The 26,503-nt window shown below is 38.8% G+C and overlaps 2 protein-coding genes across 3 annotated transcripts; both read left to right on the top strand.

The window, feature by feature from the left end:
* The first annotated feature begins 195 nt into the window (after positions 1 to 195).
* On the top strand, positions 196 to 15,583 carry ttc39a (tetratricopeptide repeat domain 39A). Of its 2 annotated transcripts, XM_033965574.2 has the most exons (21): positions 196 to 447; positions 888 to 938; positions 1,089 to 1,139; positions 1,359 to 1,412; positions 6,755 to 6,859; positions 8,241 to 8,372; positions 8,766 to 8,806; positions 11,177 to 11,244; positions 11,318 to 11,382; positions 11,472 to 11,571; positions 11,753 to 11,818; positions 12,207 to 12,315; positions 12,382 to 12,449; positions 12,546 to 12,605; positions 12,691 to 12,852; positions 13,182 to 13,273; positions 13,418 to 13,538; positions 13,629 to 13,740; positions 13,826 to 13,940; positions 14,101 to 14,217; positions 14,299 to 15,583. In XM_033965574.2, exons 1-21 carry the CDS (start codon positions 398 to 400, stop codon positions 14,411 to 14,413), a joined length of 1,854 nt encoding a protein of 617 aa, XP_033821465.1. In that variant the 5' UTR covers positions 196 to 397; the 3' UTR covers positions 14,414 to 15,583. The 2 variants fall into 2 exon arrangements, with proteins under 2 accessions (XP_033821465.1, XP_033821466.1); XM_033965575.2 differs by lacking the exons at positions 196 to 447; positions 888 to 938; positions 1,089 to 1,139; positions 1,359 to 1,412 and adding an exon at positions 3,347 to 3,587 and having other exon boundaries at positions 14,299 to 15,359.
* A 968-nt stretch (positions 15,584 to 16,551) lies between these two features.
* Positions 16,552 to 23,460, top strand: rnf11b (ring finger protein 11b). The gene is made up of 3 exons (XM_033965651.2): positions 16,552 to 17,126; positions 21,862 to 22,031; positions 22,389 to 23,460. The coding sequence occupies exons 1-3, from the start codon at positions 17,004 to 17,006 to the stop codon at positions 22,558 to 22,560; spliced, it is 465 nt and encodes a 154-aa protein (XP_033821542.1). The 5' UTR covers positions 16,552 to 17,003; the 3' UTR covers positions 22,561 to 23,460.
* Positions 23,461 to 26,503: the final 3,043 nt, after the last annotated feature.

Raw genomic sequence — 26,503 nt, 5'->3', positions numbered from 1 at the left:
GATTATGTTGTTTCTTGTCATAATTTCGCTGTTGTATTTCATGCCCAAGGATACAGTCTACATCTGAGAGTTCTACATCAACTCTGATCAGCTCTGTGTGTGTCTTGGAAGTGTCTGTATATCTGTTGGCTCTAGTAAACATGATTTGTCGGGCTTTAGGGCCTGGTAAAAGTCGCACACAGCGCCTACATTCCTGTACATTTAAACGGGAAAGTCATTGTTATGGAGATGAGCGCAACACACCTTCGCGCGTCAGGAAGAAGGAAGAAGGACTCCTGCTTATTCGTCTCAATGTGATCTTGGTGTGTGCTGCTGGTTTGACCGACTGTCTTTTTCCATGCCCGTGGTGTAAAGTTACAGTGTCTAACCGGGGTTTTGTGCCTTTTTGCGCGGTGGAATGAGTTTTATAAACTGGAGGCGTAGCGTAAAGAAAAAAGACGCGAGCAAGTAAGTACACGACACACATTCAAATGAGCACGGTCCAGCTTTTACCTGTGTGCGCTATATGTATTCATAAGTTTACAAAGTTCATTTCATTCACCAAGAGAAGCTATTTATGTGCAGGTGGAAATGTGAGGCTTGTTTGACAACATTAGGCCATGATTATGATGTAAATACTTGCAATAACAGACCAAATGTAGCCTTATCATGGGCCTGCCAACAACATTCCTTACCATCATTTTACTTTTAATTATAGTCCTACGTTATTTTATGTACTTTTTCTTCCTCTCCTGTTTTTTTTGTTTGTTTGGTTTTTTTTATATTTTCACTCCTGAATTATATAAATGCTAATGTCTGCTGCCCATTGATTTCCATCCTTTTCTTCTCACCTTTATGAAGTGTGTCTTTACATTAACTTGTCACAATGACCCCTGACCTCTCATTAGGAATGCCAGAGAAGCTCCAGACATCGCTGATGGCCCTAACTCCCCAAGCCGGTATGTTAGCATTATGGCCTGCACACTTTTTACTCTTTTGTTAAGCAGCCTACAGAGAAAACAAAATCATTCTATCATGCATCCTTGTAATGACATCTGCACGAGCTGCTGTGTCATCTGACTTCTGTTCTCTTTTACTTTGTGGTTCAGGTTGGCAGTTATAAACAGTCCAGCTATGGATCCTATCATCACAGACTTCAGGTAAAGGTTTTTGTATTTAAGCTCTTATTTAGGCAAAGTGATTGTTATCTGCAAAAATAATGTCAATGTTATCACTGGGAGTCTCCACTGTATATGGTACATGTTTGTATGGCTCTCACGATCATGTTCCTCTAACAATGGCTGTACTTTCAGCTGTTTGGTGCCTCTTGAGATAGGTCTTTTCTTTTAACAGACCCATATTTTGTGTCTCTGTTTCAGGTTACAGCTCCCGGATAATCATGTTGCTCTGGTATCAACCAATACAGTCAATGGGTAAGACACTATATTCCCTCACTATGTACAGTACATCTAAAAATCTTTTTAACAACACTACGATAAATAAGATGACACCCACCCTGATGATAACTTGGTTAAACCTGGCATTATCTGTGTGTCTTTGGGCACGACACTGATCTTATAAATGTGCGTGACAATTGGTGATAATGGTCGTATATGTAGCTTGAGAGTGAATGGCTATAAATATATCATATGAATTTAAACTTACAAATCGTTAAACCACAGCCTCTAATTGCAGGCTATACTTTGTTTCCATTAGCTCACTCAGAATTGTATTTTGACTGATTTATGATTGTTTGAGTGATCCTATTTTGAAATCACATACAGTCTATCCTATGAAAAACGAAAACACTGTAAATGAAAATCTGCTGCTTGCTACAGGGAAATGCCCATATGAAGAGGTGGGACCAGCAGTAGAGTATAAGTTGTGAAGTTTTGAACAGGGAATAAATAGATCTGATTGTACTATATTAACACATTTTAGATCAATTTGGTCTTCTACCATGAACAAAATGTACAATAATGCTCTATGTATGTGTATCTTCATTTCAATACACCATTTTTTATTTTTTTTTGAGGAACTTATTAACCCCTTGCTTAGTATTTAAACTGACTGCTACCTTTCTCACCTACCTTGTTATAGTTCATTAGTTTGTTATTGAGAGATGTGGGTCTTCTAGGATATGGTGGGTTGCCGTATCTGATGACTCAAACAAAATTATCCACCACAAGGACAGCACTGTGTCAAATTTGATTATGCTTCCCCACTGTGTCGCTCACAAAAATGTCCTTACAAATACAAGAGTCTGGCGCTTGAGTTCACTAAATACTGACTCCAGTATTTAACCTAACTATCCCATGTGTGCTGTCCCAAGTAAACCTTTAAGTCAGGTTTATCTAAGTTCTTACACCATATACGGTTAGTCGCATGATACTAGCACCATAACTAACAGTGTGTATGTGTGACAAAATTTACACAATAAACCAACATCTCTGACTAATCAGAAAATGGACAAGACTGGGTTTGACTTTTAGAACAGCATGTTATGAACCAGAATAATGAAATGTCTATTACTTTGTATAACGTGCTTTTGTCACATGTACATCTCCTACACAGGATGTTTATGGGTGTATTGAAGTATAGACAAATGCATTTTTTGGATACTGTATGAAACTAAAACATTATGTGGACCATTAATTTACATTTTGTTCATTGTCAGTTTGTTCAAGTGATTGATCTAAATTGGCTTAATGATAGAAAACGGTCTCAAAAGTGCATAACTAAAATCCCCACTTCTTCATAGTAGCATTTTACCAGCAAGCATCTGTTTTTATTGTATTAAAGGGCTTTGTGATATTTTAAAAACTCTACATATATGATCTGGATTCTGAATGCTTTGAATAATCACACACAAGGTAAGGGTTAGGTGAAAACATTTTCTGAGCACTCATGCCTCAAAAGCAGGATTATACCGAATTACTCAAACATAGATGAGTAATCAAAATTCAGCTTTGAGTAAACCATTTCTACACCCTGATACGCTCATTGAATTCCATTTGTACTTTCTGTATGTAGATCTAAGGTATAACGCAGTCTACCTACGCCAGTTCACTGCTGCAGTCTATGGCCTCTGGCACTGCAGCACATTATAAATCATTACAACACATCTGCAAGCTCCATGCATCCAAAGTATATCTTTCACTGAGTTATTTTTGACTTACTACTTCCCAACCTCAGGCCGTTTATGAGTAGTATGATTGAAACCCCGCCTATCGCTTTTTAGGAGGCGGACTTAGGTTTATGGTTTGAGGGGCTGATGATCGGAAGAGGTGGGACACAGAGACTATGTGTTTTCCCCACCCGTGTGTGATAGTCATCCCGATCTTATTAAGGCACGTTGTATCTGCTGCTGCCTCCTCCTCTCGCTCTCTCTTTCTCTCCCTCTCTCTTGCTTCTTGCTGCTGCTGCTCTAGTTGCCGCTGCTACATAGACAGAGATTCGGATCATATCACTGCGCTGTTATAAAGAAAGGCCTTAACTTCTGCTATTTCTCCTTATCTTTGCTGTTTTTTTTCCCTCTGTGTCACGTTTGCACACCACCACACTAGCCAGATGAAAATGTCAGGAGAGGAAGAGACTCTAACCAATGGGTAAGACACCTAACTACTGTACATCCACTGTCTATATGGCTTTGTTTATTTCAGCATGCTCTGTTTGTTATGGGTTCTCTGTATTTCTGCGACTTAAGGTATGCGGACAAACTTGTTCAGGTCCATTATAAACACGTTTGTCTACAGCTGAATCTTGCTACATCATTCACTCAAAGCTGTGTACGGAAGAGTGCGTAAACTAATGCTTCGTCACTCTTGAGCTCTACAGTAGACACATTTATATGGCCAGCAAAAATCAGATAACTAAAATAATTAAATAACCCAAAATTAAATCAGATTTTTGGTGTGTGTGTGTGTACATGCAACTAAATCTGATCATAAAAACACGTATGTCAGTTAATTCATGGATTCTTAGAGTAACTAGCACAAAGAATTTTAAAAGAACCATTTTGATCTTTAAGACAACACTGTTTGCTCCTTTTTGCGTATTTTCTCTTGTCAAAACTTGCACCAGTGTGAACAATCAGAAAGAAATCAGATTACCTACACCAAAACTAACTGTTTACATGACATTTCGATGATCAGATAACTAACAATCAGATTTTCGGTGTCCATAGTAACATAGCCAGCGATCCATGTATCTGTGATGGTTGTGCGCTCTCTAAGGTTTTATGCGTCTCTGTGTGTGTATTTGCTTCAGTGACAATAATCATCACTGTGCAGTGTCTCTCTTATGAAATCAATGCCACGTTTCAGATTTGCTGACTTTAAATTAATTAACTTTGACAATTCCTGGTATGTGCATCTTGACCCTAACAGACTACCCCCATTGTTGCATTTTCATCCCCATTTATCATAGAGCACAATTCAACCCAGTTCTCCTCTCCTGAACTGTAAAAGGCAAATGCATTTCTCACTGTTACTTTCTTACCTAATTTGCCTGTTCTTTTTCATTTCAATTTTTTAACATTACTGTAAGTTTAGGGTTAGAAAAGCTCCTATAATGAGGCAAACATGTGGTTAATTAATAAACAGTGTTATAAGCCAGTCTAGTTAATTATGTATTCAATAGTTAGGGAAATAAATTGCTCCATTAGTCTGCTGAAAAACGCTGAATCCCAAGAGTGGTAGATTCCCTCCCTAACCACTGAGGGACATGTGACTTCTCTGCAATATCCTTGAAATCAATGACATTAAGATTTGCAGAACTAGACATACCATTTGTTATGATTCAAAAACATATCCAGTTTTATGTGCAATATTTTATCTTTTATAGAGCTAAATCTGAACAAAATTAGTTTAGCATGATGTGTTGTATTATGACACAGCTTGGTTGAGTGTGTGAGGAGCTCTTCTGCATCGGTTTGCCCAGTGGACTGACAGTGGGCTGTGAGTCCCTGTTGTTATCAGGAAGCAGAACTCGCTGCAGGTCATATGGTGAACACAGCAGTCACCCGCATGTCATTAGCTCGAGCTGCGTCAGTGTGTATTTATAACATTGTGGGGACTAAAATCTGTACACACACACACTCTATATTCGTGTATACACATTCAATTCATAAAATCTTTACACACACTCTATGAGGATAAAAAAAATGACGTAAATGCTTTATTATTTGATAGATAACAGTTCAGGTATGGGGTATGTTAAGGATAGGAAAGTAGTGACTATGGTTAAGGTTAGGTTTAGTGTCCAGGAAATAAATATCATGTAATGTCCTCAAGAAGCATAGAAAGCCAATGTGTGCGGGTGTGTGTGTGTGTGTGTGTGTGTGTGTGTGTGTGTGTGTGTGTGTGCATGCGTTTGTGTAATGACTTCTACCTACTGTGTGTTCAAATGGCAAAGAATCTCAAGTGAATAAGTGAATGCTAAAAAGTGTATTTGTTGTAACAGGCCTGTCACGATAATTACTATATCAACTTATCTTTCAATATATGTTAGATGAAACAATTCTTTTTGGAGGTCATTATGCATCATGGGTGCTTTTTCTGTGGGACATTTTTTGTTACTTTCCTGTTCCACCAAACATTTGAGCAATAGAGGGTTGAATTAATAACTTCTATGACTCATTATAAATGTAAACTAAAGTGTTTCATTCTGCTATTTATCCATTGCAGTTTGTGTTTTAATTGTACTGTGTCAATAGCATAGATTAGTTTCAGTATTATCATTTATCGTCTATATTTTCTTCAACAATAAATCGCATTTTATATCGTGCTTTATCGTGACAGGTGTAGGTAGTGAGTTACATTAATCTGAGTAACTGGATGAAGAAATTGTACTATTAGTATTTTTTTTACACCATGCTTCTTGCTTGGGTAAAACTCTTTGTGGTTAAGGAGGTACTTGGACAGCTCTTCAGTATGTGGGTTAGACTTTAGCCAGCATTTTGTCCTCCTTTAGAAGATTTCTTGTTTGGAATTACAGTGGAAAGGATGTAGTCCACCTGGATTAGCCCTAGATTAGGTTAGTGACGACAGGAAATGAAGAGCGTACATCTCCAAAACGTCATAATTGTACCAAACAATGTCTGAATGAAAATAAATCATGTGAAATGTGAAAATACATTAGCAGATTCAGGTAACTATTTATACCCGCAGGTAGAATTGCTTTGCTGCTGGAGCTGGCACATGTAAAATCATAGGAAATGCCCCACTGTGCTGCTCAAAACATGATAAAACTATAAAAAGAGCCCATGACTAAAAACATGTCAATAAAAAGAGTGTAGCATAACCCCAGTGTTTGTCTTTAGTGCCTTACCATTAACCAACTCTATTCTTTACCTAATTAATCTTATTGAGTTGGACCAAAAAGGAAAACAGGCATCTAATTTAAGGTTTCCAAAACAAAAGTTTGTATCATCACGGGGAGTGGTGAGACAACAAGGACTGGCACATATCACGTGAGGGTCATGTGGCAATGGTGAAGTCACTATTGGTAACTACAGTTGCTATATATCCTGAAAAACGCAAAACAACCAAGTCGTTTTTCAAATGTAATCATTAAACGTGTGTTGTCAGTTTGTATTTATTATAGTATTTGGATAATTTGATGTCGCTTTCTTGTACTACACAAGCAGTAGTGAATTTAAATTATCATGTGGCAGGTTTTTTGGCTTATTCTTGAAAGTGAGATGTAATATAAAACAATATTAAATAGACTGTATATACATTGACCGTTGGCTGTTGTTTTCCTGTGTATCCAGGTGCTCTCGGTCAGACCTATCATTGGCGCTTGAGGACTGCATGGCCGCTCTCGATCTCTTCCTCAGGAATGAGTTTGAGGAGGCCCAGACACGACTCCGATCCAGGTACAAATGAACCCAGCTTTCATGCATCAAAGAAAAAAAACATTAATACAAGATATTTATTCTTGTATTTAGAATTGTATTCTCATTTGTCTGAGCAAGCTACTGATTCTTTTTCTGACGTAAAAAGAAATTAAATAGTGACAGTTTTGGAAAAGTAAAATCTCCTTTTGACTTTTCCTCTAGTTTGATGTTCAACCCTGCCTTCTCTTTTATTCATTCTTTCTTCTTTGAAACAAATAATAATATAATAATGCTGCATGTTGGCATTGTGTCTTTTTATCTCTTAAATCTAATTAAGATCTCTATATAGATGTGCTGGTCAAAGTAAATTTTGCATGTAGACAATGGCAAGTAGAGCTCACAGTTCTTCACATATAATACAGTTAGCCTTAGGCTTTACACTGTTATGTAATAAACTGAGAACTGTAGTGTCATCTTTGCTTCCAGTGCTGGAGGTTGAATAACTGTTTGTCACGTTCTTCAGGATAAAGCCTATTCACTTTACTCCACAAACTTGCTTGATAGAAATGAGTTTGTTCATATCTAATAGGCGTAGTTTTATTACCAGCCCTTTGTTCAAACATGATGCCTTCATTAAGGAATCCTCTATTATTGCCATTATAATAAGTGTATTATATGTGTTTATATATTTTCAGGTCACAGAAATTTAGATTAAATATACCTGCCAGGCCTCATCAGTAGGTTCTTTGACCAGCTGTATTTTTTTTTTTTCAATCTATGTTTCCTTGAGTACTTGTTTGTTGTTGTACAAATGAAAAGTAGTTTTATTATTGTCTGTGTAATCCCTCAGTCATCCAGATCTAATCTATGGTAAAAGTCAAAGTTAAATCTGTCAACTGGACAAAAAGTTGTGGGAGTGAAGACGGCTTGGATGAGCAGTGAAACGTCTTCACTCCTACATCTTTTTGTCCAGTTGACAGATTTAACGTTGGCTTTTACTATAGTTTTATATGACCATATTTTAAGCAGTTTTCCACTTTTCCAGTTTTCTATTACAAATCAGAGGTGTGCATCTGTGCCCTTGGTGTTGTTTCTCTTTTAAAAATAGCACGAAGCTTTAATAATGTTGTGCAACCAGAAGAACATGTTTATTAAGCACGAGAACAAATGAGCACAGCCTGTGACACCAAATCCAGGAGACTGCTTTTGAAACTTTCAGAAAATACTTATGGAACACACCTACAAAGTTATTAGTCAGCTGCAGAGGAGTGGTTTTGCTCTTTCAAGTTCAAAGTCACACCTATTTAGTACTGATGTAAAGGTCTATTGTTATTTGGCTAATGTTTACAAGGTCATTTGAGACGTCTGTAGTCATATACACCCCATAATTCTAACTAAATCCTGTTTTTCGTTTGTGCAGAACTAAAGACAGCATGTACCATGCTCTGACCTATGCCACAATCCTAGAAATGCAAGCCATGATGACATTTGACCCTCAACACATCCTTACTGCTGGAAACACCATGAAGGAGGCTCAGGCTATCTGCCAAAGGTGAACATCCTAAACATTTCTGTGTCATTGTGCCCTATAAATTGTCCCAAAATAAAACATTGTCCCCTGGCAGTGAAATTAGATACTTCATATACAATTACTTATGCATATGCTTAAAGTATTCAATTAGTATTATGACGTCAGAACCAGAATAAGAATGTACAATGACCATTCAAATTACTTTCTCAAAGGAAATGTTGCCAGAGGGAATACTGGGACCTTGGTGAGAAGAGCTAAGCCAATTATTTAATGTCACTAGTGTTATTCTGAAGCTGCATGCTGCCAAAGAGAGGTTGAGTAATTGATTCAGGCACTGCTGACCATTAGTCATGAATGCTTTTATATGATTTATTTGGTAAATATTATTTTGTTTTTTATTTGTTTGTATTTTAGGCAACGCAAAAAGTCAAGTTTTTCCAAGACCTTCACAGAGGGTAGGTAAAGGTATTTCCTCTGTACATCCATCCATCCATCCATTTTCTTCCGCTTATCCGGGGCCGGGTCGCGGGGGCAGCAGTCTAAGCAGGGACTCCCAGACTTCCCTCACCCCGGACACGTCCTCCAGCTCCTCCGGTGGGACCCCAAGGCGTTCCCAGGCCAGCCGAGAGACATAGTCCCTCCAGCATGTCCTGGGTCTTCCCCGGGGCCTCCTCCCGGTGGGACATGCCCAGAACACCTCCCTAGGGAGGCGTCCAGGAGGCATCCTGAGCAGATGCCCGAGCCACCTCAGCTGGTTCCTCTCAACGTGTAGGAGCAGCGGCTCTACTCTGAGCTCCTCTCGTGTGACCGAGCTCCTCACCCTATCCCTAAGGGTGCGCCCGGCCACTCTGCGGAGGAAGCCCATTTCAGCCGCTTGTATCCGCGATCTTGTCCTTTCGGTCATTACCCAAAGCTCATGACCATAGGTGAGGGTAGGAACGTAGATTGACCGGTAAATCGAGAGCTTCGCCTTCCGGCTCAGCTCCTTCTTTACCACAACGGACCGATACAGCGACCGCATCACTGCAGACGCTGCACCGATCCGCCTGTCAATCTCACGCTCCATCCTTCCCTCACTCGTGAACAAGACCCCGAGATACTTGAACTCCTCCACTTGGGGCAGAGACTCACCACGCACCCGGAGGGAGCAAACCACCTTTTTCCGGTCGAGAACCATGGCCTCGGATTTGGAGGAGCTGATTCTCATCCCAGCCGCTTCACACTCGGCTGCAAACCGCCCCAGTGCCTGCTGCAGGTCCTGGCTCGAAGAAGCCATCAGGACAACATCATCTGCAAACAGCAGAGATGAAATCCTGTGGTTCCCAAACCAGGCCCCCTCCGGCCCCTGGCTGCGCCTAGAAATTCTGTCCATAAATATAATGAACAGAACCGGTGACAAAGGGCAGCCCTGGCGGAGTCCAACATGCACTGGGAACAGGTCTGACTTACTGCCGGCAATGCGAACACAGCTCCTGCTCCGGTCATACAGGGACCGGACAGCCCTTAGCAAAGAGCCCCGGACCCCATACTCCCAGAGCACCCCCCAAAGGACACCACGAGAGACACGGTCGAATGCCTTCTCCAGATCCACAAAACACATGTGGACTGGTTGGGCATACTCCCATGAGCCCTCGAGGACCCGATGGAGAGTATAGAGCTGGTCCAGTGTTCCACGACCAGGACGAAAACCACACTGCTCCTCCTGAATCCGAGGTTCGACTATCGGTCGGATTCTCCTCTCCAGCACCCTGGAATAGACCTTACCGGGAAGGCTGAGGAGTGTGATTCCCCTGTAATTGGAACACACCCTCCGGTCCCCCTTTTTATACAGAGGGACCACCACCCCGGTCTGCCATTCCACAGGTACTGTCCCCGACCGCCACGCGATGTTGCAGAGACGTGTCAGCCAAGACAGTCCCACAACATCCAGAGACTTGAGGTACTCAGGACGGATCTCATCCACCCCCGGAGCCTTGCCACCGAGGAGCTTGCCAACCACCTCAGTGACTTCAGCCAGGGTGATGGACGAGTCCGCCTCTGGGTCCCCAGTTTCTGCTTCCTCCTCGGAAGACGTGACAGTGGGATTGAGGAGATCCTCAAAGTATTCCTTCCACCGCCCGACAACATCCCCAGTCGAGGTCAGCAGCTCTCCACCCGCACTGTAAACAGTGTTGGTGAAGCACTGCTTTCCCCTCCTGAGGCGTCGGACGGTTTGCCAGAATCTCTTTGAGGCCGTCCGATAGTCCTCCTCCATGGCCTCCCCGAACTCCTCCCAACCCCGAGTTTTTGCCTCTGTGACTGCCCGAGCCGCGGCACGCTTGGCCTGCCGGTACTCATCAGCTGCCTCAGGGGTCCCACGAGCCAATAAGGCTCGATAGGACTCCTTCTTCAGCTTGACGGCATCCCTTACTTCCGGTGTCCACCACCGGGTTCGGGGATTGCCGCCGCGACAAGCACCACAGACCTTACGACCACAGCTACGAGCAGCCGCATCAACAATAGAGGTGGAGAACATGGCCCACTCGGAGTCCATGTCTCCAACCTCCCCCGGGATCAGGGAGAAGCTCTCCCGGAGGCGGGAGTTGAAGACCCCCCTGACAGAGGGCTCCGCCAGACGTTCCCAGCAGACCCTCACAATACGCTTGGGCCTGCCAGGTCTGTCCGGCTTCCTCCTCCGCCAGCGGATCCAACTCACCACCAGGTGGTGATCAGTTGACAGCTCTGTACATATTTTTTTAAATGGCAATGTTACACTTGAACAGCAGAGGCCATGTGTATCCCTGTTTTTTACATGTGTAATCATTTTGTATAATTTTTTATCATAGAGGAACTCCATGCAGAGGTGTGCTATGCTGAATGTCTCCTCCAAAGAGCAGCACTCACCTTTCTTCAGGTCAGCAACAATACAAAGCCTTTACTTTTGACCAAAAGCATTAAATCAACCATATTCAATGTTATTGTTTCAGGATGAAAACATGATAAGTTTTATTAAAGGTGGAATTAAAGTGAGAAACAGCTACCAGACATACAAGTAAGATTCTGACCTGTTGTTATAAAATTCTTGACATTTTAGACCAGTTTTAATATTTATTTGATGGTTTGTTTGTTTTTTTGATGCAGGGAGCTTCACACAATCCTTCAATCCACTGGATACACTCAGGCAGACAACCATGGCCATTTTGAGGGAGGTGTTAAACTTGGTGTTGGGGCATTTAACTTGGTAAGTAAAATGCCTGATATATTTATTTTATAATCCTATATATATAGTCATATTACAATAGAAGCACACATTTAATGATCCTATTGTCAAGACCCTATCTGTTCTTTGTATGCGAATTTCTAATTTCTGTCTCTGGCTCATAAGTGATGTTTCATTTTGAATCTGTTTCACTTTCCTACAGATGATTTCTATGTTACCCACACGGACGCTAAAGCTTTTGGAGTTTGTTGGTTTTTCAGGTAACAAGGTAAGAGAAAATATAGCTTCCATGTGCAAATAAGACGTTATGCAGTTAATTGCTGCCATCTTGTAGATAAGTGGGTACATATTGTGACTATGCTAGGCCTGTCACGATAACACATTTTGAAGTGCGATATATTGCTGAAGTAAATATAGATGATAAACGATAATATGGAAACCATAAATATAACAAAATAAATAACAGAATGCAACACTTAAGCAGTTAGCTTGCATCTATAATGAGTCATAGAAGGTCATAATTCAACCTTATCACAGTGTAGAAAAATAACCAAACATTTCCCATTAGTGCAAAGAAAAAAGTACCCACAATAAATATTGCCCCCCAAAAATGATTGTTCCATGTTCTTATAAATGTGCCTGGTGTGTTCATACAGGAGTTTGGTCTCCAACAGCTTCTGGAAGGCTCTTCAGAAAGCACATTCAGGTCTTTCTTGTGCAACATGCTGCTACTCTGCTATCACACATTTATGAGCTTTATATTAGGTGGGAAATGTCACATGATATGAATAAACAGCCTGCCACAACAGCTAATATTATGATCCTTTTTAGGAACTGGAGAAGGAGATGTTGAAGATGCAGAAAAACTGTTGCAGCCATATCTTGAAAAATATCCAAAGGTTTGTACATTTAAATATTTGACATTTTAATTATTGTTTTAATATGGCTGAGGTTGCATTTCTTTTACTGTATAAAAGAACATGTGTTTTTCATAGGGGTCAATATTTCTGTTCTTTGCTGGTCGAATAGAGGAGATTAAAGGCAACCTGGATGCTGTAAGTAAAAATAACCATGTTCTTATAAATTGAATGTGTATATTTTACTTACAGTTTTCATCTTTTTTTTTTCTTTAACTCTCAGGCTATTAAGCGTTTTGAGGAGTGCTGCGAGGCTCAGCAGCAATGGAAGCAGTTCCACCACATGTGCTATTGGGAGCTCATGTGGTGCTTTACATACAAGAGACACTGGAAGATGGCTTATTTCTACGCTGACCTACTCAGTAAAGAAAACTGTTGGTCCAAGGTGAGTCAAGTTTAGCTGACCCAAGAACCCAAAACATGTACAATAGGTTAAATTCTCTAGCTAAGGTAGTTCAAGCCTAGCTCAGGACCTAGAGATGGGTCCCTGCGCACTGCTCCGAACATATTGTCCCAATGGCTTGAAGGATGGGTCAAATGCAGAGTACAAATTTCACCATTTTGTGCAATTCAAATGAGACATTCTAACTTTCATAAATAAGTGGACAAGGGCCTAAATGGCTGTACAGGACAACCAAAAAAACACCATATGTCCAAATGATGTGACATAATATTTGGACATGTTTTAACTTTAATTTCTTTGTCATTTGTAAGGCCACCTATGCCTTCATGAAAGCTGCCTACCTCAGCATGTTAAGTGAGGATGATTGCCTCACTTTTGGGGAGACTGAAGTTGCTTTGTTCAGGTAAAATAACAGCTGAGCAAAAGGTATCACCACAATGACAGTTTGTAACTAACTCTACGCTACCTAGGTTCTCCTAATATAATCTGTCTTACTAAGTGTGCATGTTACACCTTTTTCTAATATTGTTTAATATTGGGATTTTAGACAGGTTCCAAACTTGAAGCAAAAAATAGCTGGGAAGTCATTGCCAACAGAGAAGTTTGCCATTAGGAAAGCTCGTCGATACCTTGCAGAAAAACCTATTCCTCTTCCTGCTGCACCACTGGTCAGTAAAATTTATGTTATGCCTGATTGCAGAATGTCCTTAATTTTTATATGCAATTACCATTTGTTGACTGTTTTTTGATGCTTATAGGAGATGATGTACATCTGGAATGGCTACACAGTCATTGGGAAACACAAGGACTTGACTGAAGGAATGTTGAAAACACTGAATGAGGCACAAGCTAAACTTGAAAGCAGTCTAAGTGAGTACAATAAAGTGAACAATGTATAACCTTTACTGTTTTTCAATCATTTTAATCAAACTCAATTATATTCATTAAAAAACAGGGACTGAGTTCACTATAGATGATCAGTGTTTACTGAGCCTCCTGAAAGGATTGTGTCTAAAGCACCTGGGTCATCCGGAAGAAGCGGAACATTACTTTACCCTTGTACTCTGCAAGTAAGCCACTTCCTGTTTCTTTTCTCTTTTAAATTGTGCTACAAACACCTGCAATTTGAAAAGCTGAACAGTTGAACTCATTGTGTTTAGTATTGCCTTGTGAGATATTGAGATAGTGGCATTTCATAACCTTGTTTTATTGTGTGTTTTTAATCTGCAGTGAGTCTCAAATAAAGTATGACCATTACCTGGTTCCAAATGCCCTGCTGGAGCATGGTCTGCTGTGTTTAGAGCAAGGCAGAAATAATGAAGCCATCAAACTCTTAGAAGCAGCAAAGTGGGTGTTCCTTGTTTGTGGTTATTAAAATAATCAAGATGATTTGTTCATTTAATATTTATATTATGTTTTCTTTTTCAGACAAAATTACAAAAACTATTCAATGGAGTCACGGACACACTTCCGAATTCAAGCTGCTTTGCAAAAGGCAAGGGGCATTATGGAAAATGGAACCCAGGAGCTTTGTAGCCCATAATAGACAGTGGGGGGTGCTCTAGAGCAGAAAATGACTTCTGACATGTGCATCTTTATCAGGGACAGAGACTTTAGGAGGAGGAACTATGTAAAGCCTAGTGTATTATCAACAAAGCTCTGTGCACCTTAGATGGATTTACAGCACATTGCCACATTGTTCTGATATCAGCTCCACTTATTCATTTGTTACGGTTTAGATCAGTGGTTCCCAATCATGTTACATTTGGGATCCCCTGGGTGGTTTGAGAAAACAGAAAATATCTTTGTCCTGCCAGAGAAAAAACTGTATTCTAAAGAAAGTCCTTTATATAAACATCATTATTTAAAAACATTTTTACATTAACCATAATCAGGCCCGTTGACATGATAACATTTACATAAATTAATAGGAAAAGAGCTTCCCCCCAGTCCATCAAATCTTTACAGTGAGTCATAGTAATATGGAGAAAATATTGAATCCCATCATGTTTTCTGTGATAAGTATGTATTCCTTATATTAATACTGCACTATATGACACTGACACAATATTGCAAACTTTCAAAATATTTTATTTTCAATTTAACACCATTTTAATAAAAAAAATAAATAAATAAATCATAGGCTACTCTAGTTAGTCTTTTTAAAATAATATTATTACTGTGGATCCACTCTGAAACTTTAATGATGCCCTTGGGGGGGTTATAGCTCTTACTTTGGGAATCACTGATATAGATGGTATAGGCAGTTTTTGTGCTTGTAATTTATTTAGACTTTAGACATTTGTGCAAAGATCTACATCTGTAATGGTACAGTCTAGCTCAAATGGTGGAAACCAATAATTTAAGTTAAAATTTAATGAGGCAGGTAGTAGAAATAGACAATGTGATCATGTTGCCATAGTTTACATACATTACTTTAGCATAAAAATACATTGTGTTTATTAAATATACAAATAATTAAATCATTTTTAGGAAAGACTTTTCAGAACACAAAATTTTTTTTTTTTCAGCATGCTACACAAACTTGTCCACTAGTGAGAGTTGTGCTTAACATCATGTATATATTGTAAAATGTAAATTGCGGGTTTTATGTTGTCCTATTTTAAGAGGACGGAAGAATGTGTCTTTCAGAAAGGCAGTCTACTCCTTTTTCTCCTGTTTTGTGGGACAGTCTCCATCAGGACTTCAGCTTCAGCAGTTGCAATCTGTACTTGTGTTGGATACTGATTGGAAATGAGCATTTGATGACAACGTCACTGTCTCTGGAACAATCTGTGTGTGTATATATATATATATATATATATATATATATATATATATATATATATATATATATATATATATATATATATATATATATATATATATATATATATATATATATATATATATATATATATATATATATATATATATATAGTGTGTGTGTGTGTTAATTATTATTTGTGTTTGTGGAATTTGGGCTATTGTGTCAAATATCTTAGCTGTGCTCAAAAGCCACTTCAGATAGTTTTCAAATTCTAATACCAGATTAGTTTGTTTTTATATGGTCTCTCTGGTCTCCATTTGTAAAAGAATATCACCAAACCATTTCTCAAAGCACATGATATATTTCCACCTGTTTTCTTCATAACTTTAACCCGCAAAATATAGGGTAACATAATTTCTACCTTCTCCTACTGAGCAGAATGGCATTCCTTAACATATGTGAATGTTTGAATGTTTCTAAATCGTTTAAGTTGGCTAGTATGTTAAAAACCCACCAAACGAATTCAAACCAATAGGTGTTCTATCATTTGGTCCATGGACGTACTACAAAAGTAACACTGTACAAAATGATCCACACAAGCACTCATCTTTGCACTGCATGTCCTGTGCTCACAAGAAAAGGGCCAACATACTGTGAGCAGCTTATCAAAAGACAAGATTACTATAAAATATATCCTGAAAAAAGATAAGTGGTATATAAGGCACACGAATACTACATATCCTCCTTAATTTAGTCGTGAAATAAGGAAAACTGCAATAGCAAAGCCTTATTTTTATGGATTTGGCGTTGTGTTTATGTTTTTAGCAAACAAAACGTCAGCATGAATATGATTGGCTAAACCCAGGCATTTCCTTAATTTTACGGGTGCTGATTGGTCCATTTTCTGGTAGGGCGGGGCTTTGTGTTGCTACTACATCACCTCCTTTGTCGTTGCCCAGCAGCTGCTGCACTCTGCACGGAAAGTCCCTGACAGACAGCTGGGCTAGTCTGCAAAACCCTCTACAAACACTGCAACCCGCTTTGTCATTTTAACCGAGACTCACGTCAGCTCCTATATTGTAAAGATCTACACGTTCTTTGATTGTTTACGTTGTATTCCTAATAATCAAGTTGCTGCCGATGTTAGCTGTGTTAGCAGTAAGCTAGGTCTTTGTGTGGCTAGCTGCTTGTCGAGGATGTTGTCTTACTGAGCAGCTCTGTCGTCTTCGGGGTAAGGAGGAGGGGAGGGTTAGCTGCAGATGGACGTCTCGTCTCATTTCGCCTAAAGTGGCCTCTGAAACTACAGAGCACCTTCTATAAAGCGACACGGCGAAGGAGCATTGTTTCGCGGCCGAGGAAGGAGATGGGAAACTGTCTGAAATCTCCCACCTCCGATGATATCTCTTTACTTCACGAGTCTCAGTCGGACCGGGCCAGCTACGGAGACGGTGCCGACCCAGACCAGGAGCCGCCGCCCCCTTATGAGGTAACCTTTGTTTGACTCAACAAACTTATCAGACGATCTCCGGGCGTATATGTGTGTGTACTGTATGTGTGTTTACTGTATATGTGTATGTACTGTATGTGTGTTTACTGTATATGTGTATGTACTGTATGTGTGTTTACTGTATGCGTGTTAACAGGTGGCAACTGTTAAGTCAATAAGATAGCCACGATTAACAATTGTAAAACAAAATATTTGTTCCATCATCATTTATTCACACATCTACAATGATGTATCAAGCTGTAGTCTTAAGTCTAAATTATTGACTAAACAGAAATTATAATGTGTTGGTCTGATTAGAACAAAAACATGATGTTATTAAACTGAGATGTTGCACATGTTTTTCTGTTTAATATATTTTTGTTTTAGTTATGCAAAAGATCAGTTATGTACAGGATCAGCTAGGCTGAAACACACTGACCCTGTACTTTCATGACTTGACACTAATCCTCTTTGTTGTGTTCAAAGGTCCACTTCTCTCACACATTCCCCTAATAAGGCAAGACTAATATTCATAATACATATATAAAAAACCCTTATGTTTTAACTGTTGAGAAACATTTGTATTTAATGTGTGGTTTGTTTTGATAATTTCACTTGTACTTGTAGTAGTTGTGTGGGCACACCTGTGTGTCACTGACCCCATATAGTTCTGACTGATCGTTTCAACTCATTCTTTAATTAAGAGAGGCTATTATGTCTCACCTATGGCCTTGGCAACTAAACTAGGTTAAGTCTGATTTTATCTGTAGATTTTGCAATAAGTTTTTGAAAGTTCTAAATTCCAGAGAGGAATTATGTGTTCTGTAAAAGCTGAAAGAGAGAATCAGTACTGTTTGCAAGAAATCACAACATTTACAATTTTAATGGAGGTCAGAGCAGTGATTGTCTTTCAAACAGGGGAAGCCCTTTACATTCTCCTTCTTATCATATTCTATTATTTGAACTACCTTCAATTACATTTGTATAGATGTGTAATCTAATTTTAATAGTTTAAATTAGAATGAGTTTTTTATAATACCAATTGCTTAATTGCACAACAGCCCTGCTTTGCATTAAGAAAGTCAGGAGTAAATCTGTTTTATATTTTATAATAATTTCGATTTCAAAATTTTTCAAAATCGTGATCATTAAAAACACAAATGAATTTGATTAATTGCCCAGCCCTAATTATAACAATAAGAAATTTTAACAGCCTCTTTCATGACATCAACCTCTAGTTCCCATGTGACGTAAGTAATCAACAGATGATGCTTACACTTCAGGTGCTTTGTGTGTGAAAAGTACCATTGTATTAAACAGAGCTGTTTTATGTGATGTTTGAGGTTCTATAATAAGTTGAGTAGCCCAACAGCAACAACAGTTGGGATCACAGCCATGATAGTCATATGATGGCTGTTCACTACATCATCCTTTTGTCAAAAAAAAGTGAATTCGAAAACGTATAGTTGCTTGCATTGTTCTCCCTGGTGCGTTTTTGGCTTATTGCATACCCCTACTAAGCAGTACTTCTAAAATATAATATTGCTCCAAATGTGATATTATAAGTACCTACGCTCACCCTAACTGCAAGCTCCAGTGTAGAATTGGCTTTAAAATGTGTACTTTCTCGTCGCTCTGTCATGTTCCACCCATCAGACCATGTTCCCCAGGAATTTACAGCCAGCGGTGAATCACAGGAGGCTGGAGTTGTGCCTGTCTGCTTCTCCAGGAAAGGCTTCTGGAGGAGTTAAATAGTTTAATGTCTGCAAAGAGACACAGGCTACAATGGGAGAGTAGGTGGTGGACACAACATGCTCATTCCTTATTTATTATGGTATAGCAGAGATCCTTTCCTCATAGACTGTTTCAATATATTGTATATGTGCTTGCATTTTGTCTTGTGATTTTGTTACTGTGCTGGATCATGAACTGAGCTAAAATTTCAGAATTTGTAAGTGCTATTATTTTTGATTGGATTAATGTCTATTACTTATAATTGTCACTTTCAAAATAGTTTCTACCTTCTCTAGATATTTCTTTTATTACCTTTTTTGTGTATGTATTTAGACAAATACTATGTGAAATAGGATGGTGCATAGTAATCAGTGTCAGCAAGCAGTTTCAATGAAAATATGGTGTTATCCTCTGTCTGCACCATTCTTGACTAGGGGTGGGACAAGGCACAGTGCCCACGGGACAAGGCACAGTGCCCATGGGACAAGGCACAAGACTGGGTTAACAGGAACAAGACAAGACAAGGGCCCTATTTCACAAAGAAGGTTGAACTAACACTGAGTTTAGTTCCTGGATCAGAGGTATTATACTCAAACAGGGCCAACTCAGAAAACCTGTTTGCAGCAGAGTTCCACTACTCAGTTTGTTCACTTGGAGAAAAGCTATGATCAGCCATGGCAATGGTAAACCAGAGGAGGCTTCCATCTTGGAGGGACAGGAAGTCAGATGAGTCAGATGACTGGATAGGTTAAATTCAGGTTTGATATTAAAATGAGATGTTAAGTAATAGTTTGATAAATAATTAGTATGATAGATTAAAAAACACATTGTTATTACTTTTCACACTTGTACTTTTGTAGCTAATTTTAATTACATACTATTTTAAAAGTTGAAATAATTTTACACACTAATATCACTTTGCATATGTTTCACTAGGTTTGATATATATTTGAGCATTTGGTGTGTAGAAACATAAACTGTCCTTTTATATGTGACATTAGAGACATTTATTACAGGAAGGCAACAATTCGCTAGTTTAATTAATCCATCTGCTTGACATCAAGCTGATAAACTTGATAAAACTAATTTAAGAAGTTATCACAGTGAGCTCTGTTATATTATAAATTACAAATTGAAACAAAATGTATACATGTGCTAGAAAAATTCACATGAAGTAAACCTTGTTAACTGACCAATCAGAGCTCTCCTTCAGGAGCAAACTTATAGGTTAAACTTGGGGTTAGAAGAATAAAACCTGCTCTGGACCAGGTTAGGTTCACAGTGCTCACAGATACCGTGGTTCATTCACTATTTTCTATTTATTTAATTGAATATTTTTACTTGCATATTCAATCATGGCAGAAATAAAGCATAAACTAGAGGGACCAGTTAGGATAAAAACAATCACTGGTGGCTAGTAAACGATGTGTTGCCAATGCAATTAACTGGTAAAAATCCAAGCTAGCACAGCTCAGAACCAGCCCAGAACCAGCACCTTTGGGGGACAAGAGGTACTGGAGAAGTATTAACTCAGAAAAGTTATCCCTGTCTGTCCAAGCCAAATGTAAACACATGGAAAACAAGCTCATTCTCCATTCTTGCGTGCACAAAACTGCCAGTTATATCTCCCGTCATCAAACGAGATCTTGTCCCATCCCTATTCTTGACCCACACACATAACTGTGGTGTGGTATAAGAAGTCACTGGCCTCCTGCCCATGTTGGTGTCCACATGACACTGTCTGCCATTGTCCACATGTACTTTTTGTACTTGCACTGCGTCTGTCTCATACTGGTCCCAGCCTGTGGCCATTCTGGGATTACAAAATGAGCACTTCCTGCCCAGCTGTAGAGCAATACATGGCAAAAAAAGAGACGTTGACAATTGCACTGCTGACCAATGCACAGTTCACAATTGCAAACTTGTTATAGCTGCTGAGGGCCTTTATTTCCCTCCATAGGCACTGGCAAGAGCAGTGGCAGTCAGGGGTGAAGCAATTCTGCTGAACCAAGCCTTTAGTAATACAGCTGCATTACGTATTTAGGAACAAATTCAAATGAAATGACAAACAAACCCAAGGTTCAAATATAATAAATTAACATTTTTAACATTTAGAGAAATCTTATTTCAGGACTTGCATGAATGCCAGACAGTTGTGGTCTATAAGAAAGTCTATTGCCAAGCCAAGATAGACTCCCAGCATATTACAGTAGTGTATAAAGAAAAAAAGGAAGGAAGTACATAGAAATGTTGCTGTGCCAATGTTGTAAGTACGACACTATAAATCTAGTCGACTGAATTGTTATTGATGGCTTTTACCGTTTAAGACATCAAAGTTAAATACACTATAATTAATTTAAAAGTAGCATTATTTTTTTATATCGTCAGGTAAGCTGTGATATATTAGCTGTACCCTTGACTCATTTAGATCTTAATATTGTAACTTTATTAGTCAGTTTGATAATTTTGGTTTCTTTCTGTGTACTTTTTTCTTTTTAAAGTGGTTTTAGTTTCACTTTCAAAATGTCATTGTGTCCCTTTCGTATTGCCAGTGAGTGCTCTAGAGTTTTGACTTGTGCGTGTTGAAAGATGGAAACATTTCTACCTTTTAACTGAAAAGGTTATTTTTGTGTCTTCTATAGTATTATAGAACTAGTCAGTATGTTATGATTATTGTGAGAAGAAATGTGGAATTTTATTCACATTGTCTAACACATTGCCATTCTTCTACAACGTTTTGTCAAATCAAGTAATGTCACTTATGCAGACAAATAAAAAGCACTTTACATTTAGGTGTTCTTTTTGGGAGTATATTGAAATTACTTAATCAATTAACCAAACAATCTAGGCATCTCCATTCGTGATCCTTGTCTTCTGTCCAATATGGAAGATAAATGGCCTCATATTGTATGACTTTTTTACATAATGCACTCAAATATGTATAGTCACTTAGTCGTTAATTTTATGTTAATAGAATTCTTTGTGTGTTCCTTTTCTAAAGGAGCAGATCCACGTACCTGTGTATCATCCAACACCCAGCCAAGCTCGACTGGCTACACAACTGACCGAAGAGGAGCAGGTTCGCATTGCCCAGCGCATTGGCCTCATTCAGCACCTTCCAAAAGGCGTGTATGACCCAGGACGGGATGGCTCTGAGAAAAAGATCCGAGAGTGAGTATAAAAGCTGTATCAGTATGTAGCAAAGAATAGATTCTTGTGATAGTTATTCTTCTCCTTTATTTGTAATTGAGCAAACATGCTGTCACATAAATGAACTGACATTTATAGATTAAGATTCAGGACTATTCCAAGTATAAAAACTATTTCTTTTTAGCTTGAAACAAACTCTGTGTGCCAGGTATAGACTATGCTGGTGTCGTGTATATAATACATGACATCTGAATCCTAGAGGAATTCTACTAGTCTATTCTACTAAAGAATGCTAAGACTGACAGTTTGAATAATAAGATGAAAAAACATGCCTTAAATGTAAAGTACTCTTGTTTAATGTGTGTCTCTTCTGCACAGGTGTGTGATTTGTATGATGGACTTTGTGTATGGAGACCCTATTCGGTTCCTGCCCTGCATGCACATTTACCACATGGACTGTATAGATGACTGGCTGATGAGGTCTTTTACCTGCCCCTCCTGTATGGAGCCTGTGGATGCTGCTCTGCTGTCCTCCTATGAGAACAACTGACCCACATGGGCACACTGTGTGCCAGCCTTTACTGTACCAGTGGCTAGTCAGGACACAACATAAAACTATAAATGCATTTCGCACTCTTTCATTATGTGGATCTTTTAGCTGTGAAGTGCACATTTCAAAGTAGGTCTAATTTTAGGGTGCTTTTTTGTGTTGGTGACTGTGTATGTCCATGTTCCTTCGTTGACCTGCTGGACAGGAATTAACATTAAGATTAGAATCAGAAGAATCTGGCGGATGAAGCTGAAAATGCTGTTTTATTCTCGACTTCTTTTAAGCAAATACTTAAACTTCAACCACACAATCCCACAGTAGCACATATTCCACCATCCATTGCTCTGTTCTAGTATTTAATTATTTATAAAACTAACATGATATCCGGTTCAGTTGAAGCATACCTGGTTTTGCAGTTGCTTGTTATATGATGTGCACAGAGGCCTGCCTGGGCAGCCAATAGCCTGCCTCACCTATGGCCGACCATTTGACCATAGGTGAGGCCCGACCAAACACAGGCCTCTGTTAGCAGTGCATGGACTGACTCTTGCTGTCTTATAATAAGTTTGTTGATTTGTGAAATATTTTGTTTGTATTTGTAAATCAGCATAAGGGCTTTCTTGTGTTTACCAGCAAAACAAACACAGTAGATACAGATGAGTGAGTGCTTTAGTCAATGTTGTGATGTGTATCTGAAAGCCTCAGATGTTTTTGCAGAGACTGGCAAAAACATTTTTTTAAAAGTCACAACAATGTACATGCATTATATAGTACTGAGAGACTACACCACATTAAGGGCATGTATTTACTGTTCTCATGGTGTGTTTTCAAGAGGTGCTCTAAGTAAAACCCTTTTATGCTGTAAACTTTAAGCACTTGCAGATTTCCAATTCGGAAAAATATTTCACCAATATTTCTTTGTCACCTTAAGTTATACAAAGCCAACCAATGGCTGCTAAGACATACAGTACAGTTGTAAAATCACTCAGCCCAGTACAGAGATGTCTTTAATTACCTTAATGAAATGGGTTGTGGGAGTCAGTCTGCCTTGTATCTTTTGTCTCCCTTGCATATGCATAATCATCTTTACCTGACAATTTTTAACAATCTTATTAAAAATGTATTGGGCTTTGCTTTGTTATTATGCCTTTTGTTTCCTATGCAATATTATAATGTATCATTTAAATTTCTGGAAACAAATCTGGGAATAATTGGGGGGAAAATGATTGCCAAGGAAAAAATGTATTTGGGGACAAAACCATAGTTTCCTTACTTTTGATGCATTTGCTTTTTCTTTGTCTTTGCCGTTTTCAAAATATTGTAAGAAGCAACATTACAAACAAGCGCTGTAGAAGTCAGGTCAAATTGGTTGTTTATCATCTGTTGTAAATTTTCCAAACATTTTTAACTTTTCTTTTAAAACTTTGTTCCTTATTGTCCAGTTTACAACAGAAGCACAAAATATAATAGTATAATTGTCTAATATATTTCTTCTGCCAGTCCACTTTGGCATGTTGGTAAACCGTTTACCTATATGCAGGACTGCTATATGTAATTATGCCAAGAGTGCTCTGCAGTGGGTGTGACAGTGGGGGTCTTCCATCAAAGTCGCTTAGCAAGTCAAGACTAATACTGAAATCCTGAGCTGAAACTGGCTCCATCTGTATCTTAAACCTCAAATCGTTTCATTAAAAAAATAAGCCTGAGTCTAACCAAAGGTAATTTCAGGTCAAGCCTGAAGTTTAAGCTGCAATTTGTGCGCGCTTTCGGTGATTCAGAGGAGGCCAACGACATCACTGAAAATGAGCTTCAAGTGTGATGTTTTTATGATCTGACTAAACGAGAGGAGCCAGAGCGCGCATGAATACTTTAATTAGAGACATGAAACGTCATTTCATTCTGATCCGAGGAGCGAGAGGAAAAACGCGACTTCCCTCATTGGGTTGCTCTGTGGGCAGAGAGGAGGCTGCTGCCTAGTGCGTAGCCAAGTTAATGAAAAGAACGAAGTTGCCCGACCCCATGCCCAACGCACAGCGGAACAAGCTCCACGCGTAGTAGTGAAGTAAAACTGTAACGGGACTATTTGCATGTAACGAGAATTGTCCAGTAATTAGTGTGTGCGGTTTAGGTTTGACAGGGAACAAGAGACGCTGCAAGGTGAGAGGCGTGCTGAAGGAGCGCGCAAATAATGTCTACAGGCGTTTATGTGATTTGTGCCTTTTTGACTAGTGCACGCGTGTCTAGAGCCGAGGAGCAGGCGGCTGGTGGTCATTAAAACTCTCATACGACAGGCTGACCCAAAAATAATTTCAAAAATGTATTCAGACAAAGACAAGTGATCTAACACAGATGGGTGCGTGCATGTTCTGAAACTTTTGATCAAAGTGTTTCTTTTAACCTTCATGGAAACAAAGCTGAAATCTTGACAGTTGTCCTGGTCCAAAAAGCTTTGTAGCCGGGTGCATATCAGCGCCAACTCAGTTTAGTCACTTTGATGAAACGTAACTGAGGAATTGACAAGCCTGGATTGCACAAAAATAAGCCAGGCTTTCGCTTTAGTTCGCTTTATGGAACACCCCCTAATGGTAGAAACCCTGTAGTGGTTACTGTTGAGAATGAGTGAGCTTTTTGCTTTGTTTTGTGTGAGTGTGTGAGTATTGGAGGTGGCCGTCAACCTTTAGTACTCAAATTTATTTAGCAAATCCATCATTGGTGGAGCTTCCTTGGCCGTATGTTATTTGTAAATGGACCCTAACAACAGCTGCCACAATCTCAATATAGGTTACTAGAAATCAGGCTCACATTACATCCAAATTGATTGCAGTTGAAACGCAGCTCGGTTGGTATATCAGGATCAACGTGACTATTGATAATAATAAGCCTTTTATTTGAATATGCCCTAATATTTAAGTCCAAACCTAATATTTGTCAAAGTCGGATTGAATGAACGTCAATGTGTTTTTGAATGCGTGTTTACTTGTATGTGTAAATATGGTGTGTGTGTATATATATATATATATATATATATATATATATATATATATATATATATATATATATATATATATATAAATATATATATATATATATATATATATATATATATATATATATAAATATATATAAATATATATATATATATAAATATATATAAATATATATATATATATAAATATATATAAATATATATATAAAACAGACAAAAAATAAACAATGCAGCAAAAAGTGCGCTTATCATTGTTTTATTAATTTTACATTTATGGTAAGTAATTACACAGCATTTGTGAGTTGTTAGCCTTGTGATTATAGCCATTCCTAATTGTATTACAGTATCTTAGAAATAGTCGGCTAAATATTCCTTTTTGAGAGGAAGTACAGCCCTCTTAGAGCTGCTCTCCAGCCTATCCCAACAGCTGAAAAGAAGGGCTCCACCCTCTGAGCTTTGGGCCACAGGCCGCGAGACAAAATTATATCAAACATTAATGAAAAGCTATACACTATGTCAAGTGTCTGCTGAATGGAACACGTACCGGTTCAGATTTAACGGGTTATTGCTTCTTTAGTCCGATGCACAATGCACACGTATTGGATTTAAATCGTGTAACAAAAATGTCTGAATTTAGCCTACCTTTTCGAATTTCTACAGACCTTCTGAGCACTGCACATACACCCGCGCGGCACATACGCTTATGCATTACAGCCTATTTCAGCCATACTTCTATTTATTATAATAAGAGGAAATTTAGACTATTTACTTTTTACCCGTGCGGGTCACTGTATGAAGTTTGTATTCTGGTTCCCAGCCAACGCTAGGCCTTCTTGTCATTGAAAAGGTTAAGGTAATCGTTAGAAGCCTGTATGTAGGCCTAATAAGCCTAGGCTTGAATCATATATAGTTTGTATCAGTAATTTTTACCCATTCGGGGCAATAAAAGGGCCCTGA

Source organism: Periophthalmus magnuspinnatus, chromosome 4 (assembly GCF_009829125.3).
Source record: "Periophthalmus magnuspinnatus isolate fPerMag1 chromosome 4, fPerMag1.2.pri, whole genome shotgun sequence".
Taxonomy (NCBI): domain Eukaryota; kingdom Metazoa; phylum Chordata; class Actinopteri; order Gobiiformes; family Gobiidae; genus Periophthalmus; species Periophthalmus magnuspinnatus.
The sequence above is the reverse complement of the archived record's forward strand: the minus strand, read 5'-3'. Positions and strand labels throughout refer to the sequence as shown.